At 36.8% G+C, this 18168-nt stretch overlaps 1 protein-coding gene across 1 annotated transcript in view; it reads right to left on the bottom strand.

Annotated features, from left to right (window-relative positions):
* Positions 1-18168, bottom strand: part of PXDNL (peroxidasin like) — a 500679-nt gene that overhangs the window by 308195 nt on the left and 174316 nt on the right. Inside the window, exon 2 of the mRNA XM_082720100.1 lies at positions 10950-11021. Coding sequence (XP_082576226.1) covers positions 10950-11021 — 72 coding nt within the window. The remainder of the gene's footprint in view (positions 1-10949; positions 11022-18168) is intronic.

The following is an 18168-nucleotide window of genomic DNA, read 5'->3' as shown; positions in this document are numbered from 1 at the left end:
ATATAGTGTTCTAGTCCCCACAAAGGACTAGAAAAAGAAGAAACTTAGCTGGAATTTAGTAGAGGAAGAAAAAAAAAAAGAACAAAGAAAAATCAGAAATGAATAAAATGAGACAGAATAAACAACAACATAACATTGGAAGAATGACCAGTTTTTCAAAAAAACAAACAAATAAACAAAATTGGCAATGCTTTAACCACATTAAGTAAGAAAAAAAAAAAAAGAGAGAGAGAAAAAACTGAGAAACCAAAATGAGAAATAGAAGAGAAAACAATGCAACAGATAACCACAGAAATACATAGTGTGATAATAGAGTACTATAAACAATTATACACTAACAAATTGGATAACTTAAAAAATAAATATAATTCCAAAAAGTTTACCAATTTTAACTTACAAGTTACCAAAATTGAATCATTAACCTTGAATCCAAGAAATGGGATATTTTGTTAGACCAAGAACAAAAATGAAAGTTGAATTAGGAATAAAAAATCACCCACCACAGAAAAGGCCAAAACCACAGGGTTTCATTGGTGAATTCTACCAATTTTTTAAAAAAAATAACTAATGACAATGTTTATCAAAATCGTACAAATAATGGAATACAGGGAACATTCCTTGAAGATAGCACTACCCTGATACCAAGCAAGATAAAGATAATAGGGCACCTGGGTGACACAGTTGATTAAGTGTCCAACTTTTGGCTTTGTCAGCTCAAGTCGTGATCTTAGGGCTGTGAGATTGAGCCCCACATTTGGCTTCATGGTCAGTGTGGAGTATGCTTGAGATTCTCCCTCTGCCCCACCCACTGGTGCTCTCTTTCTCTCTTTCTCTGAAATAAGTAAGTAAATCTTAAAATATATATATATATGAGTATAAAAAATTCTAGTTTGTCTGATGTAAGTATTGCTACTCCAACTTTCTTTTGACATCTATTTGCATGATAAATGTTTCTCCACTCCCTCACTTTCAATCTGTGAGTGTCTTTAGGTTTAAAATGTGTCTCTTGTAGGCAGTATAGATGGGTCTTGTTTTTTTTTTTTTATCCATTCTGATACTCAATATCTTTTGACTGGAGCATTTGGTCTATTTACATTCAAAGTAATTATTTTTTTAAGATTTTGTTTATTTATCTGAGAGAGAAAAAAGAGAGCATGAGCAGAAGGAAGGGGCAGAGAGAGAGGGAGAAACAGACTCCCTCCTGAGCAGGGAGCCAGACACAGGGCTCAATCCCAGGACCCTGAGATCATGACCTGAGTCAAAGGCAGACACTTAACAGACTGAGCTACCCAGGAGCCCATGAAAGCAATTATTGATAGATAAATATTTATTGACATTTTATTGTTTGTTTTGTCATTGTTTCTGGAGATTTTCTCTGATTCCTTTTATCAATGCCACTTGTGGTCTTTACTTTTCACTAAAATTACAGGAAACAAACTGAGAGTTGTTGGAAAGAGAGGTGGATGGAAGGATGGAGTAACTGGATGATGGCCATTAAGGAGGTCATTTAAAGTCATGAGCTCTGAGTGTTGTATGTAATCAATGAATCACTGAATTCTATCTTTGAAACTAATAATACAGTATATGTTAATTAAATTGGATTTAAACAATTTTATTTTTAAATCAGAGAGTCCCTTTTAATATTTCCTGCTGGGCTGGTTTAATGGTCATGAACTCCTTTAGTTTTTGTTTGTCTGAGAAACTCTCCTTCTATTCTGAATGACAGCCTGGCTGGAGAAAGGATTCTTGGCTGCAAAAGTTTCTCATTCAATACTTTGAATACCGCTCCTTCTGGCTTACCAAGTTTCTGTTGAGAAATCTCCAGATAGCCTATTGGTTTTCCCTTGTAAATTAAAGAATTCTCTTGTCTTTCTGTTTTTAAGATTTTTCCTTCATCATCATATTTTGCCAATATAACAACAAGATGTCTTAGTGCTGGTCTGCTTTTCTTGATTTTGATGGGAGTTCTCTCTGCCTCCTGGATCTGGATGTCTGTTTCTTCCCCTGATTAGGGAAGTTCTCTGCTAATATTTCTTGAAATAACTTTTCTGCCCCCCCACCTTTCTCTGTCTTATTCTTCTAGGACTCCTATAATACAAATGTTATTACATTTGATGGAGTCTGAGTCCTTAAGTCTATTCCTGTGTTGCATAAATCTTCTTCCTGCTTTTGTTCACCTTCATTGCTTTCCATGACTTTGTCTTCTAGGTCACTAACTTATTCCTCTGCTTCTTCCAGCCTGCTGTTCATTGTATCAAGCCTATTTCCAATCTCATTTATTGCCTTCTTCATCTCTGATTCTTTTTTTACTCTTTTATCTCTATGATAAGGTTCTCATTGATGTCTTCTATTCTTTTCTCAAGACCAGTGAGTATACTTATGATTGTTGTTTTCAATATTACTTATATATGTTTCACTTAAATCTCTGGTCTTGGCTTTATCTTGTTCTTTCATTTAGGATATATTTGTCCATCTTGGCATTTTGTCTAAGTCTCTGCTTTCTTCTTCTGGTTAGAAAACCCAGTTATGTCTGCTGCTCTGAAAGTTGTGTCTACTGCTACTGAAAGTAATGGCCTTATGAAAAAGAGGTCATGTAGTGTCTATGGCCTGGTTTCATGTGCTCTATTGTTTGTTGTGGCTGTTCTATTTTTCAGCTGAGCCATCTGCAGAGGCTCTCTTTGCCTGCTCTGGGTAGTGTTTGGTCCTTGGTCTGAATGGGGCAAGTTTTAACTAGGTGTGAAGTGGTTTGCTTGTGAAATGAGCCCTGACACTAACCCCATCAGAACTGAAGCCCTGTAGAACTTTCTGGTCAGGAGATGTGGTATAGGCAAGGGCTTGTGCTGGTCTTCTGGGGGAGGGACACTCTGCACTGGGACTAAGGCAAGTTTGCCTGGGAAGGGCAGTCCTGTAAGAGTCCAGGGGGTGGTACTTAGTGTAAGCAAGTCAGGTAGCCAGTGTGGCATGTTACTGCTTCCCACCAGTGGTTCTGTGTTTATGCTGAGGAGCAAGGGAGGGAAATTGTGCTGGCCTATTTCCTGTTCCTGGAGAGCCATCTCTGTGAATGTTGCCTCCCACTATCCAAGATGAGTGAATAATCTCCCCACTGTGTGCTCAAGGTGTTCTTCAGATCACTCTGCCCTGGGTTGTTTGCCTGAACTCTCTCCATGAAAAGGGCACTGCCCTCTGAGCTCTATCCCAAAGCCTGCTGACCTTTTAAACTCTAGGCTTTATGCTTTGCTGGTTGCAAGAATTCACAAAATTCAGCCCCTCTCATTTTCTAAGCCAATTTTTCTCCTTGTGATTTCTCCTGTTTGCTTCTCTCTCTCTCTCTCTCTCTCTCCCCCTCCCCCCTCCCTTGCAACCACATCTAGCTGTGTAATTCTAACTGTAATAGCTCACAGGAATATAGTTTGTTCTATAGTTAATTTTGCATAACTTTATGTTTACAAAGACTTGATTGTCTAGCAGGTTTAATCTTTTCATCCTTTTTTTTCAATTGTTTTTACCTCTTTTTAACATTATTAATTATTACATATTCATTATACCCAATTTGGAAAAAACAGAAAAGTAAAAAGAAGAAAAGAAATTATATACAATTTTCCCACCAAAATACTGTTTACTTATGCTATCAATTTATGGTGAATATTTTAATGACCTCTAAAGTATACCACTTGATATTTTTCTATAAAAAAATGAAAATATTCATGTACCCACCACACAACCAAGAAACCAAATAACTTCAACATCACAGAAAATTCCTTCATGCACTCTTCCAGCCAGTAAACCTCAGCTTCTATCAATATAGAAAATATTGCATTTTGTTTGACCTGGTTTTGAACTTTTTATGAAAGGAATCATAACATGTATGCCCTCTTTTGTGTCTAGCATAATTCTCCCAAAATTTCATCTGCAAGATTCATCTGTGTTTTGGCATGTGGTTGTAACACATTCTTTTTATTTACTCTATAATATTCCATTTTGTGAATTTACGGTAATTTACTTATGGATAATTATGGCTTTTCTCCAGTTTTCAGTATTACAAATAATGTTTCTACCAAGTTCTAACACATAACTTTTGAACTACATATGTACTTCTTTCTGCAGATTATATGCTTAGGTGTGTAATTTCTTAGTCACCAAATCTACATGTAGTTTTAGGGGATACTGCCAGTGTTCTAAAATAACTGAGCCAATTTACAGTCCAGCAATTTATAAGAGCTCCATCATCTCATTATAAGTGAGTGTTTTTTGTTGTAATGGAGGTGTGAGGTATCCTATTGTCATCTTATGCTGCATTTTCCTGATGCAGAGAGATGTTGAATACATTTTCATGAGTTTATTGGCCACTTGAATATTGTAATTTGTCAAATAGCAGTTCCAAGATGTTACTTATTTTTTAGTTGGGGTTTTGTCTTTTACTTATTGATTTGTAAGAGTTCCTGATACAAATCCTTTATTGGATATACATAATTGTAAATTTCCCAGCCTGTGGCTTCTTTTTTTATTCATAAAGGTGTCTTTGGAAAGCTGAAGTTCTTAATTTTAATGAAATCAAATTTAACAATCATTTACTTTAGTATTACTGCTTTTTTGTGTTTTCTGAGAAATGTTTATCTGTCCTAAGGATATGAAGATTTTTTCTGTTATCTTCTAGAATCCTTATTATTTTTATCTTTTACACAATCTATGAACCATCTAGAATTGATCATTGTATGTGAACCAAAGTAGTGAAATAGTGCCATAATCTATCTTTTTCATCATGGATAGCCACATAACTCTGCACTATTTGCTAGATAATTCTAATTTCCCCACTGCAATCCAATACACATTTGTGACATCTCAGGTGACCATTTACCTATGGGTCTATTTCTGGACTCTTCACTCTGCTTCATTTGTTCCTTTGCCATTGAATCAAATCCATACCTGTAATTTCTTTTATTTACAATAAATCTTGATATCTAATCTAAATCTTTCTACAACATGATTTGGCAAATGGACAGAAAAGGAAAAGTTGCACAGAGGTTTGAGTCAGCTCAATGAGCTTCCTTTCTTTCCCAGATTTTAGCTACTCAAGTCCTGGCTGCCTTCATTGACATCTGAACTTTTTGCATTTTGCATTTTATTCAGATCTTTGGATTTTTTTTTTTTTTCATCTTGATGGTTTGTATGATACTGGCTAGATCAGCATAAAGCCATGTGTGGTTATTTTTTCATCTTTAAAGCAAGTTACAAAGTAAATAAGAAACAAAGTCATCCAGCCAACATCTTATTACTGGTAATGGATGGAAAGTGAAACCTAATCTACATGTTTCTATTATCCCAGAAATTAATGCCTGTTTTAAATGTTTCTGTGTATCTCCAACTAGAAAATTATGCTAATATTTACAACAGAAAATTTTCTTTCCTTGCTATATCACAGAATAAAATAAAGACAAATCAAATATCTTAACTAAAGTTATGGCTACTTACAGAGTAACACCTTTGGCAAACCATTAAACATCAATCCTTCAAAGTCTTGAGAGAAAAGAAAACACTATGCCAGATCTTTAAATAAAAACAAATAAGTGAAATAGTGACTGTTGATTTATCAACATGATAAAAAGCTCTCATGAGATGAGGCATAGTGAAGATTTCTCATCACATTATATCAAACATAATATCATACCTTAAAATTATATCTTATTTGAGAAATATTTTAAATGTTGAGATTTTCTTACAAAAAATGATAATTTGGGGGACGCCTGGGTGGCTCAGTTGGTTAAGCAGCTGCCTTCGGCTCAGGTCATGATCCCGGCATCCTGGGATCGAGTCCCACATCGGGCTCCTTGCTCAGCGGGGAGCCTGCTTCTCCCTCTGCCTCTGCCTGCCATTCTGTCTGCCTGTGCTCGCTCTCTCCCCCTCTCTCTCTCTGATACATAAATAAAATCTTTAAAAAAAAATGATAATTTGGTACTGTAAAAAAAGCATACAACAAGGAGCTCAGAATTATGCCAGCCAAAAGGTTTATTTTTCCCTAACTTTCATGAATATACCGGCATAAGTATAACTCTGTTGGGTCCTTGGAACTCATTGAGCAATTAGGGTTTCACCACACTGGTCTAGCACATGTTCTCCAATCCCAGCAGCTTTTCAGTGTCCCATTTCTGACCTCATTCCTTTCCCTCTTACACAACTTACTACTTAAGTGACCCATCATCTGTTATTCCAGGGAACTAGCCTTCCTGAGAGCTATCATGAGAAACCATATAGCTCAGCAGTTAACAGATCAATGTGTGGGTGAATCTTGACTCTGCCCCTTTCTAGATGTATGAATGGGGGTTAATTACATGACAGTTATGAATCTCAGTTTCCTAATCTGTAAAATGGAAATAAGAACATCTATCACACAGTGCAAAATGGAGTGAGAAATGGAGCTAATGTACATAAAACAACCAGTATAGAATGAAGCTTGTAATTAACACCACAAATGGTAATTTTTCATCTTGGTTTTTTCATTAAAATATTTAGACACAAGAACAAGAACCATATGATACTTTCAATAGATGCTGAAAAAGCATTTGACAAAGTACAGCATCCCTTCCTGATCAAAACTCTTCAAAGTGTAGGGATAGAGGGCACATACCTCAATATCATCAAAGCCATCTATGAAAAACCCACCGCAAATATCATTCTCAATGGAGAAAAACTGAAAGCTTTTCCACTAAGGTCAGGAACACGGCAGGGATGTCCATTATCACCACTGCTATTCAACATAGTACTAGAGGTCCTAGCCTCAGCAATCAGACAACAAAAGGAAATTAAAGGCATCCAAATCGGCAAAGAAGAAGTCAAATTATCACTCTTTGCAGATGATATGATACTATATGTGGAAAACCCAAAAGACTCCACTCCAAAACTGCTAGAACTTATACAGGAATTCAGTAAAGTGTCAGGATATAAAATCAATGCACAGAAATCAGTTGCATTTCTCTACACCAACAGCAAGACAGAAGAAAGAGATATTAAGGAGTCAATCCCATTTACAATTGCATCCAAAACCATAAGATACCTAGGAATAAACCTAACCAAAGAGACACAGAATCTATACTCAGAAAACTATAAAGTACTCATGAAAGAAATTGAGGAAGACACAAAGAAATGGAAAAATGTTCCATGCTCCTGGATTGGAAGAATAAATATTGTGAAAATGTCTATGCTACCTAAAGCAATCTACACATTTAATGCAATTCCTATCAAAGTACCATCCATCTTTTTCAAAGAAATGGAACAAATAATGTTAAAATTTATATGGAACCAGAAAAGACCTCGAATAGCCAAAGGGATATTGAAAAAGAAAGCCAACGTTGGTGGCATCACAATTCCGGACTTCAAGCTCTATTACAAAGCTGTCATCATCAAGACAGCATGGTACTGGCACAAAAACAGACACATAGATCAATGGAACAGAATAGAGAGCCCAGAAATAGACCCTCAAATCTATGGTCAACTCATCTTCGACAAAGCAGGAAAGAATGTCCAATGGAAAAAAGACAGCCTCTTCAATAAATGGTGCTGGGAAAATTGGACAGCCACATGCAGAAAAATGAAATTGGACCATTTCCTTACACCACACACGAAAATAGACTCAAAATGGATGAAGGACCTCAATGTGAGAAAGGAATCCATCAAAATCCTTGAGGAGAACACAGGCAGCAACCTCTTCGACCTCTGCCGCAGCAACATCTTCCTAGGAACAACGCAAAAGGCAAGGGAAGCAAGGGAAAAAATGAACTACTGGGATTTCATCAAGATCAAAAGCTTTTGCACAGCAAAGGAAACAGTTAACAAAATCAAAAGACAACTGACAGAATGGGAGAAGATATTTGCAAACGACATATCAGATAAAGGACTAGTGTCCAGAATCTATAAAGAACTTAGCAAACTCAACACCCAAAGAACAAATAATCCAATCAAGAAATGGGCAGAGGAGATGAACAGACATTTCTGCAAAGAAGACATCCAGATGGCCAACAGACACATGAAAAAGTGCTCCATATCACTCGGCATCAGGGAAATACAAATCAAAACCACAATGAGATATCACCTCACACCAGTCAGAATGGCTAAAATCAACAAGTCAGGAAATGACAGATGCTGGCGAGGATGTGGAGAAAGGGGAACCCTCCTACACTGTTGGTGGGAATGCAAGCTGGTGCAGCCACTCTGGAAAACAGCATGGAGGTTCCTCAGAATGTTGAAAATAGAACTGCCCTATGACCCAGCAATTGCACTATTGGGTATTTACCCTAAAGATACAAATGTAGTGGTCCAAAGGGGCACATGCACCCGAATGTTTATAGCAGCAATGTCCACAATAGCCAAACTATGGAAAGAACCTAGATGTCCATCCACAGATGAATGGATCAAGAAGATGTGGTATATATACACAATGGAATACTATGCAGCCATCAAAAGAAATGAAATCTTGCCATTTGCGACAACATGGATGGAACTAGAGCGTATCATGCTTAGCGAAATAAGTCAAGCAGAGAAAGACAACTATCATATGATCTCCCTGATATGAGGAAGTGGTGATGCAACATGGAGGCTTAAGTGGGTAGGAGAAGAATCAATGAAACAAGATGGGATTGGGAGGGAGACAAACCATAAGTGACTCTTAATCTCACAAAACAAACTGAGGGTTGCTGGGGGGAGGGGGTTTGGGAGAAGGGGGTGGGATTATGGACATTGGGGAGGGTATGTGCTTTGGTGAGTGCTATGAAGTGTGTAAACCTGGTGATTCACAGACCTGTACCCCTGGGGATAAAAATATATGTTTATAAAAAAAAAAAAAAAAAAAAGAAAGGACAAATACCCAACTTTTGTAGCAGCATGGACGGGACTGGAAGAGATTATTATGCTGAGTGAAATAAGTCAAGCAGAGAGAGTCAATTATCATATGGTTTCACTTATTTGTGGAGCATAACAAATAGCATGGAGGACATGGGGAGTTAGAGAGGAGAAGGGAGTTGGGGGAAATTGGAAGGGGAGGTGAACCATAGAGACTATGGACTCTGAAAAACAATCTGAGGATTTTGAAGGGGTGGGGGGTGGGAGTTTGGGGTACTAGGTGGTGGGTATTATAAAGGGCACGAATTGCATGGAGCACTGGGTGTGGTGAAAAATAATGAATACTGTTATGCTGAAAATAAACAATAAATTAAAAAAAAAAAAAATATTTAGACACAAATTAATAATAAGTATGGCTTCTACCAAAAGAGGAAATGGACTGTTTATTAATAACTGCAATATTATGAGCTATAATTCCAAAATGTGGCCAAACTACAGTAAAGACCATCATTTTGCTTCACTCTTCAAAAAACTTTTAAGTGGCAACTGTATTGAAAGAAGAGATTTGATAACGCTTGGTAATATTAACAATTTGATAAATTAATAAGATATTTGGTTTTCTATCATCTACTTTCTCAGTAGATAGCAATTGAATGCTTCAATGATAGTGCTCCCCAAGTGCCAGACCCCCTAAAGATGCTCATTAAAATGCAAATCTTTGGGTCCCTCCTTAGAAGTGTTAAATCAGAATCTTTGGGGAAGAGAATTAGCCATCCTCATGGCCAAAAGCTCCCCAGGAAACTTTTCTACATATTATGGTTTGAGAACAACTGCTTTATTGTTAAGTAAGAAATAAACTTTGCAGTTTTTACTTTCTTATGCTCTTATATCATCCCAACCAGAGATATTGTGATAAAGTATGTGTATTCAGGCATCAATTATTGGAAAGAATCCAGGTGGGAAAAATACAAGTATAAAGTTATAATTTCAACCCTGAAGTTAGAAGAACTGGCTTGGCTATAGCACAGTGATAAATTCAGCTAGGTTGAAAATACTATTAACTTGATTACAAAAATATTATGTCAAGAAGATTAATATACCCACATAGTTCTAACAACACTGAATATTCTTAACTTCCAGTGATTTTGCCCTATGGATTAATCTAAATGCAACATAAATAGTTTTAAATATAGAGAAATGTTAGTACCTGTAAGCCCCCTATCATCATCTCTCATATCATTCTACTCTCTTCCCTTATAGTAGTTGCCATATTTTTATTACGGGTTTTACAGTTTTAACAGCTGGGTCTTTGTTTATGCTTCATCCACAACGTCAGACTATCTGCTATACCACAGCGAGGACCTGTGTATTTTGGTCTGGACCCTAAGCCAGCAAACTGCTAAGCAGACCACAGATAATAAATACCTGTTGAATGAATAAAATAAGTGTTTTAGACTTTGAAAATTTTTATCAGATCTTAACCATGAAGTTGTAACTTTTCCTCTAAATACATGATTTTGTGGTATTTGTGGTATTACAAATAAGGAGATCCAGTGGCATAATGGTGAAAGCATGGATTTCATAGTCACAAGACCATGAATTTTTATTTATTTATTTATTTGACAGAGAGAGAGAGAGATCACAAGTAGGCAGAGAGGCAAGCAGAGAGAGAGGAGGAAGCAGGCTCCCTGTGGAGCAGAGAGCCTGATACAGGGCTCGATCCCAAGACCCTGAGATCATGACCTGAGCTGAAGGCAGAGGCTTAACCCACTGAGCCACCCAGGTGCCCTAAGACCATGCATTTTTATTACATGCCTATTGCTTTGGCTATAGGATCCATAAAGAAAGTATTTAATTATTCTTTTAGTTTCTTAAACCATGAAGCTTTCTAAAAATATATAATATAAAAGACAACTAGATAAGTAGGACTACTTCCCAGATTCAGAAGGTAGTAAAAATATAGGTAGTGGAGAGAAGCAGAGAATTTCTGATTACAAGAGCACTAACAAGTTTCCACTCCCATACTAGTTATCTTTAGTCTCCAAATGACTTTTCATGGCAATCTGCAATCCAACTAGATTATAATTTTAGAAAACTCACAGATAAGCATAAGTACTCACAGAGTGTTCAAATTCTTGAGTTTCTTGAAGGCACTCCCAGGAATTTCTTGTATTCTGTTAAACCTCAAGTCTCTGGGAACATAAAAAGGAGAAATATTATAATATTTATGATTAATATTTATATGATATGTTTATATCATATATTATTATATTATATATTATATTATTTTTTTAAGATTTTATCCATTTATTTGACAGACAGAGATCACAAGTAGACAGAGAGGCAGGCAGCGAGAGAGGAAGGGAAGCAGGCTCCCCGCTGAGTAGAAAGCCCCATGTGGGGCTTGATCCCAGGACCCTGGGATCATGATCCGAGCTGAAGGCAGAGGCATCAACCCACTGAGCCACCCAGGCACCCCTATATATTATATTATTAATATATAATATAATATTTATGATTATTATTTCCAGAAGTCTAAAAACTAATTCTATTTTTATAAATAAATTATGGCACTGAAGGACTAACCACGAGACAGAATTAGGTACATTATGCATAATTGTTAGGTACATATGTTGTTTATAGCAGATTATGCATTTCAGGTGCTATATGCTAGTCTAAAGACACCAGAAAAGTGCAGCTAGTTACAGATCTCTTCAAAGTGTTAAAAGCAGTTACACCATTTCCATTTGTCCTATTTGTCTGGCACTAAAACAAATTCTGTATATGGCAACATGCCAATTGAGCATAATAAATTTGAACAATATTGATAGGTCAGATGTCACATATCAATTCAACATATCATCATTACTTGGGTTTAGGCAAAATTATTATTAATTAGTTATTTTTTCTTTTTTTTTTAAAGATTTTATTTATTTATTTGACAGAGAGAGATTACAAGTAGGCAGAGAGGCAGGCAGAGAGAGAGAGGAGGAAGCAGGCTCCCCGCTGAGCAGAGAGCCCGATGCAGGACTCAATCCCAGGACCCTGGGATCATGACCTGAGCCGAAGGCAGCGGCTTAACCCACTGAGCCACCCAGGCGCCCCAGTTATTTTTTCTTAATAGTCCAGGAACATAACGGCCTTCTAAAGAAATATTAAAATACGTAAACAAACAAAAAAAAAAATTAGTGTAAGAGAGGCAGCCAACATTCTCTTTCATCAATTAATACATTACTTTATTCAACATTTAAATTACTGAATACCAACTACATTGCCACATAAATAATAGGAACACAAAGATGAACAATATATATGGTCCTTGCTACTGGGCAGGCACAGTTGAGTTGAAGATTACAAACAAATAATTACAGCACTAGTATATAAAGTATCAGTGGTACAACAGAGCAACAAACAAAATGTTCTGCACAGATAGCCAACTTAGGTATTGGTCTGCCTAGACCCTCTTTCAGTGAGAGAGCTCACTTCACTGCCTATGATTTTGGTGGAAATGTCAGTCATGTGCCCTTCAAGAGGGTGACTAAGGCCAGACAACTGTCTCCTTGGACACACTCTTTCTTCTGTGGGGAGCATATGACTCAAGCAAAGCAAATTGGGGGCATTCATGAGCTGCTGAATAAAATAGTTATGCTCTGTGTTTGGGATCAGAGATTATGAAAAATGAGTATCTATGACCATAAGTGTCCAGACTAGAAAATAAAGTCAACTAGAGACAAAAAGGTGAAAATATAGGAGAAGAAAACAAAGCCCTGCATCCAGCTATGCCTGAGATCAAACGTCCCTCCATCTTTTTAGTTATCTAGGCAATAAACTGTAAGTTTGATAATTTATTTGAGATGAGTTTATATCACTAATGTAGGGATCACAAGAAAAAGATGAAAAAATTGTTCGGAAATATGAGACCCATGGGCAATGATATTGCAAAAACTTCACAGAGCATTCGTGTGTCAGGAAACCAACAAACACAAAAGCAAAAACAAAAAAACAAAATATGTACTCCCCCTCAACTAATTCCTCAAAATAAAATTTTTCACCACCATAAAAAGTAGTACTATTTTAGAATACTTGACTCAAAAATCTTTATAAGATTACCTTAAAATTCTATCAGTTTATATTTCTCTTGAGTTGACTTGGAAGGATATTGCAATTTTATGGGAGCTTTTTCAATTAAAATAATTAAATTCTGTCACCAAGAAAGAAAAAAGATGCATGACATTTTTTTAAAAGGAATTCAATCAAAATAACTCATTGTGACTATACGTCTTTGTAAGACGGAATGCACTGCTTAAACATCATGCATTGTTATTTGGTCTGTACTATATTTTTAAAAGAAACTTTATAAATTATATGAAATTCTCAATATAGACCTACAAGGTGTAAAAGAAACTTTATAAATTATGTGAAATTCTCACTATAAACCTGCAGGAGATAACGTTATATAAATCCAAATACTATAGGCCCTTCGTTTCCCTTCAAAACAGAAGCTTCATATTACAGAAAAGACTGTCCTCTCACATCAAACCATAAATCCTAATAGTCCTCCCAAATTGAGCTTCTAACAATACAAGGGAGTAAATATAAAAAGATAAATCACTTTCTTTTTTAAGGCTTTGAAATTTTTAAAAAATTCAGAAAAGTACAAATAAGAGTATTCTTTATTATCCATATCCAGAATTAACAACTGCTTTCACTTGATATAGTTACTTCTATTCACAGTTCCACACATTTTTATTTTGATTATACAAATCACATGTAAAAATATATTACAGGTGAAGTAAAAATCTCTTTTAACCACTACCTTAATTTTAGCTATGTCTCCTTCTCAAATATAACCTCTCTCCTGAGTGTGATGTTTCTCTTTAGACACACAAATATATATAGGTATATGAATATGTAAATAAAAAAGTAAAATGTATACATATAAAAATATGAAAATAAACATAATAGAAGTAAATATAGAATAGTTAGTGTTTTTAAATTTACAGAAATGGAATTAAACTTTCTGTGGTTTTTAAAACTTCTCTTTTTCCCCCTCTACTGCATCTCTTCTAGGTCGTTCTTGGACACATAAAGATCTAGATATTTATCCTCAACTGTTCTATAATATTTCACTATGCAGACACAGTTCTTTTATATATCCTCTTACTGACAGTCATTTTGACTGTTATCAATTTTTTGCAACATTTACAAATAATATTTCAATAAACTTGCATACATATCTCCTTGTCCACTTGAAGAAATATTTCTCTGGAACGTATTTAGAATTAGGATTGCTAGATCACAATGTATGCACAGCTTCAGTTCTACAAAATGATGCCAACTCTGAATTCATTTTCAATTAAATAATATAGCAGTAATACATAATATATGTAATTAAAAATAATGCAAAAAGATGGTTGAACTAATCACCACATTTTAAATTTAAACTTTTCACTAATCAATTTAAGAGTAAAGGTATTAGTTAAAATGGCCAAAGTTAGCAAGACAGGAAACAAAGTGTATTGGAGAGGATGTGGAAAAAGGGGAACCCTCTGACACTGTTGGTGGGAATGCAAGTTGGTGCAGCCACTTTGGAGAACAGTGTGGAGATTCCTTAAGAAATTAAAACTAGAGTTTCCCTATGACCCTGCAATTGCACTACTACTGGGTATTTACCCCAAAGATACAGATGTAGTGAAAAGAAGGGCAATCTGTACCCCAATGTTTATAGCAGCAATGGCCATGGTCACCAAACTGTGGAAAGAACCAAGATGCCCTTCAACGGACGAATGGATAAGGAAGATGTGGTCCATATACACTATGGAGTATTATGCCTCCATCAGAAAGTACGAATACTCAACTTTTGTAGCAACATGGACGGGACTAGAAGAGATTATGCTGAGTAAAATAAGTCAAGCAGAGAGAGTCAATAATCATATGGTTTCACTTATTTGTGGAGCATAACAAATAGCATGGAGGACATAGGGAGATAGAGAGGAAAAGGGAGTTGGGGGAAATTGGAAGGGGAGGTAAACCATGAGAGACTCTGGACTCTGAAAAACAATCTGAGGGTTTTGAAGGGGTGGGGTGGGAGTTGGGGAAGCCAGGTGGTGGGTATTAAGGAGGGCACGGATTGCATGGAGCACTGGGTGTGGTGTAAAAATAATGAATTCTGTTACGCTGAAAAGAAATTTTTAAAAAAAAGAGTAAAGGTATTAAGTGTGTTGGTTATCAAAATTCCCTTTGTCTTCACTAACAAGCAAGAATAAGTTTCCTGCCACAGAGTAGTGTGGCAAGTTGTCCACTGTCGCAAGGGTTCTTTGTCAATATATTCTACCACATAAACTTGTGTAGTTAGGCAGATTATAAACCAAAACTCTAAGGAAAGACTTCCCTTCCTAGTTTTAATTGCTGCATTTTAGAATTGTGTATGGATTGCTGAAAGTAGTATTTACCATACCTTTTCATGAAATTACACTAAAAGATCATCTGAATTCAAATGACCACCAAATTTGGATCATACTACCTTCTTTGTAAATAAGTTTATCCAAAAATAATTATTTATTTTCCCATATTGCCTCTATTATGTTCAAGATGGATCACTAAAATTTCACCCACAGAAAATTTGTCATTTATATAAAACTTCACTTAGCATTATTTGTAGCATTATTTTTCCACTCTTTGCATAGAATTACAATTTAATTTTTATATATCCTGCACAATTCATCCCTTTATGATATATGTAATATTGATAAAAAATATTCATAAAAATAATTATTATGTAGCACAATTTTCATCCTATTCACTTTTCACTGGAATTCACTTTAGAAACAACTTTAGGAAAAGCAGCAAGATGAAAACTGAGCTCATGATGCTTACTGGCAGTGGTCAACATGAGTTTGTCTGTTTATCTGTCTGCCTGGCCTGTCTGCCTCCAGCTCAAGTTGTTAAAGCTGAAGAAGAAATGTTTAATGATTTTTATGGTGAGAAATTTGGAATTGATGTTTTTAACCAATAAGAGATGGGTTTTAGTTCAAATTTAATCCAAAAGATTCTCCTTCCAAAATGAGTTTTAAATGATTCCTCCATTGTACACAGAGGGCAGAGAACAAGCATGGACAGACAGCAAGGTGAACTAGCCTTAAACAAATTAACATAGCTCAAGATCATGTTATTTAGCTCCTTCATGGAGCAGGGCACAGCACGCCCACATCACCGCCCATTACACACCTTCTGGGTGGGTTAGATGGAGCTATACTATGTCTGTGTGGAAAAATCCAGAGAAAGATCTCACAGAGTGATAGAGATGTTAGACCTTTCCCAGAGGTTCTGAGGTTCCCAGTATATTTTATAAATGTCAGACATAGGGCACATTTTTTGAAAACATTAAACAAGTGGGTATTTAAACATAAAAAATAAAATTGTAAGTTGTCCACAGATGATAGTCCAGTTTAAGTTATAAGACGAATTCAATGCTCTTAAAAAAACACTATCAGCCTTCCCCTGACTGGATGCATAGGTCATTGGGAGAGAATATCAAAATCTAAATTTGATATCTTGAATTTAAGACCCAAGCTACACAGATCATCTGTTCCCACTGTGGTGGGGACCACCACTACAATAAACCTGTAGACCATCTCAAACTAGGGCACTATTGGGAGGTCTACAGGTTTATTGTGAGCAGATGCCTGAGCTAAGAGGGCCCATGCCTAGCCATTTTAGCTAAGAACCTGGCACTGAGAGAGCAAAACAAATAAGGGAAACTCTCAGAGAGCACCAATTTAACAGGCCGATTTCTGTCTGAGTGTGCTACTTGTTTCTTCATAAGTGAAAAATATTCATTCTGGCAGAAAGCCTATCTTCATGAAAAAAAGATCAAGCAGATCTGTACTTGAGCCAAAAGCATTCTTGTTGAAGGCGGGGATGCAACTAAGTCACTGCAAAGTCAAAAGCATAAAACTGCAGAAATAATGTAAGCAGGATCTTGTCTCCCCTGGCTTCCAGGAAGGGCGGGAGGGAGTAAGATAACTCCTGATAGCCCGGCCATCATCTCTCCCAGGAGCGCGCGCTTGTGCACTCCTTCCTCTGTTCTGTCTCTGGAGTCGAAGCCATTTGCATGCTCTGCTCCCTGCAGCCAGGTTCCCTATTGTTCTGATCCTAACTGCTAGAGCGTCCCAGCCTCCATCTCCTTTCTCAACTGCTGTTCCTTGTGCCATCTCCTCATCCATGGGTTCTAAACTGTCCAGACCCTGGAATCAGGGGAAGAATGTAACAGATTTCTCCACAACTTCACCTACTGCCCTAAAACATCTTTCTTTTTCCATCTTACAGCTCTTTCAGAATAGGAATTGGAAAAACATTTTCCAGGTGAGGAAGAGCAGCTGGAGGACACCACCGAATGCATGGCTTGCCTGATTTCCAATCATGTTCTTTGGTTCTCTCTGATCTCATTTTCATTTCCCTTCTACCAAGGGTCAAGCAGCCAGAGCTTGAGTCTATCTTCTGTTGCTGTTTGTCTGGCTTGATGTTAACCTGTTGTGAAGGGTAATTTATGTCAACTTGACTAAACCATGGTACCCAGATTTTGGTCAAGCACCAGTCTAGATATTGCTGTGAAGGTATATTTTTATATGTGATTAACACCGAAATCAGTAAACTTTGAAAAAGCAGATACCCTCCCTAATGTGAACCCTAAAATGATCATCCAATCGCTTAAAGTCTTTAAGAGGAAAAGACTGAAGTGTTTGAGAAAGGGGGGATTCTGCCTCCAATGCCCTTCACAACTGAGCTGCAAATCAACTCTTCCCTGGGTCTCCAGCCTGCCAGCCTCCTCTTCAAAATTCAGACTTGCTAACCCCCACAAAAGCATGAGCCAATTCCTTAAAATGAATCCTTCTCTCTTTTTTCTTTCTCTGTCTTAGAAAGAGCCTATTGATTTCCTCATTCTATTGGTTAAGTTTCTCTAGAAAACCCTACCATACCCAATATGACCCTGGCAAAAGTGGAAATGACAGTGTTCATTCATTCCTTCATTCAGTGTAGTTTTTCAGAAGACATGGCTCACACTTGGCCAAGTGCCATCCTTTATAAGGGAGAGGCAAGTAGTTTCAGTGAATGAAACAGCCAGGGGTAAGAAGGGGTTGAACCCCTGGCCAGGGAGGCTCAACAAAGTTTTCTAAACCTGTATGGAAAATTCAGTCACAGAAGGGCCTCCCAAGTTCAGATCTGCATCTCAGAATTCTCTGAGGAGAGTAGCTCTGAGGAGTCTTAACTCCTGACAGGTGCTGCTTCAGCGAAAATCATCACTAGCTGTACAGAGACCACCAAGTAAAGAGCACAAGA

Source organism: Mustela nivalis, assembly GCF_964662115.1.
Source record: "Mustela nivalis genome assembly, chromosome: 2".
In the NCBI taxonomy this organism is placed as follows: Eukaryota; Metazoa; Chordata; class Mammalia; order Carnivora; family Mustelidae; genus Mustela; species Mustela nivalis.
This window is presented reverse-complemented; position numbering and strand designations above follow the sequence as displayed.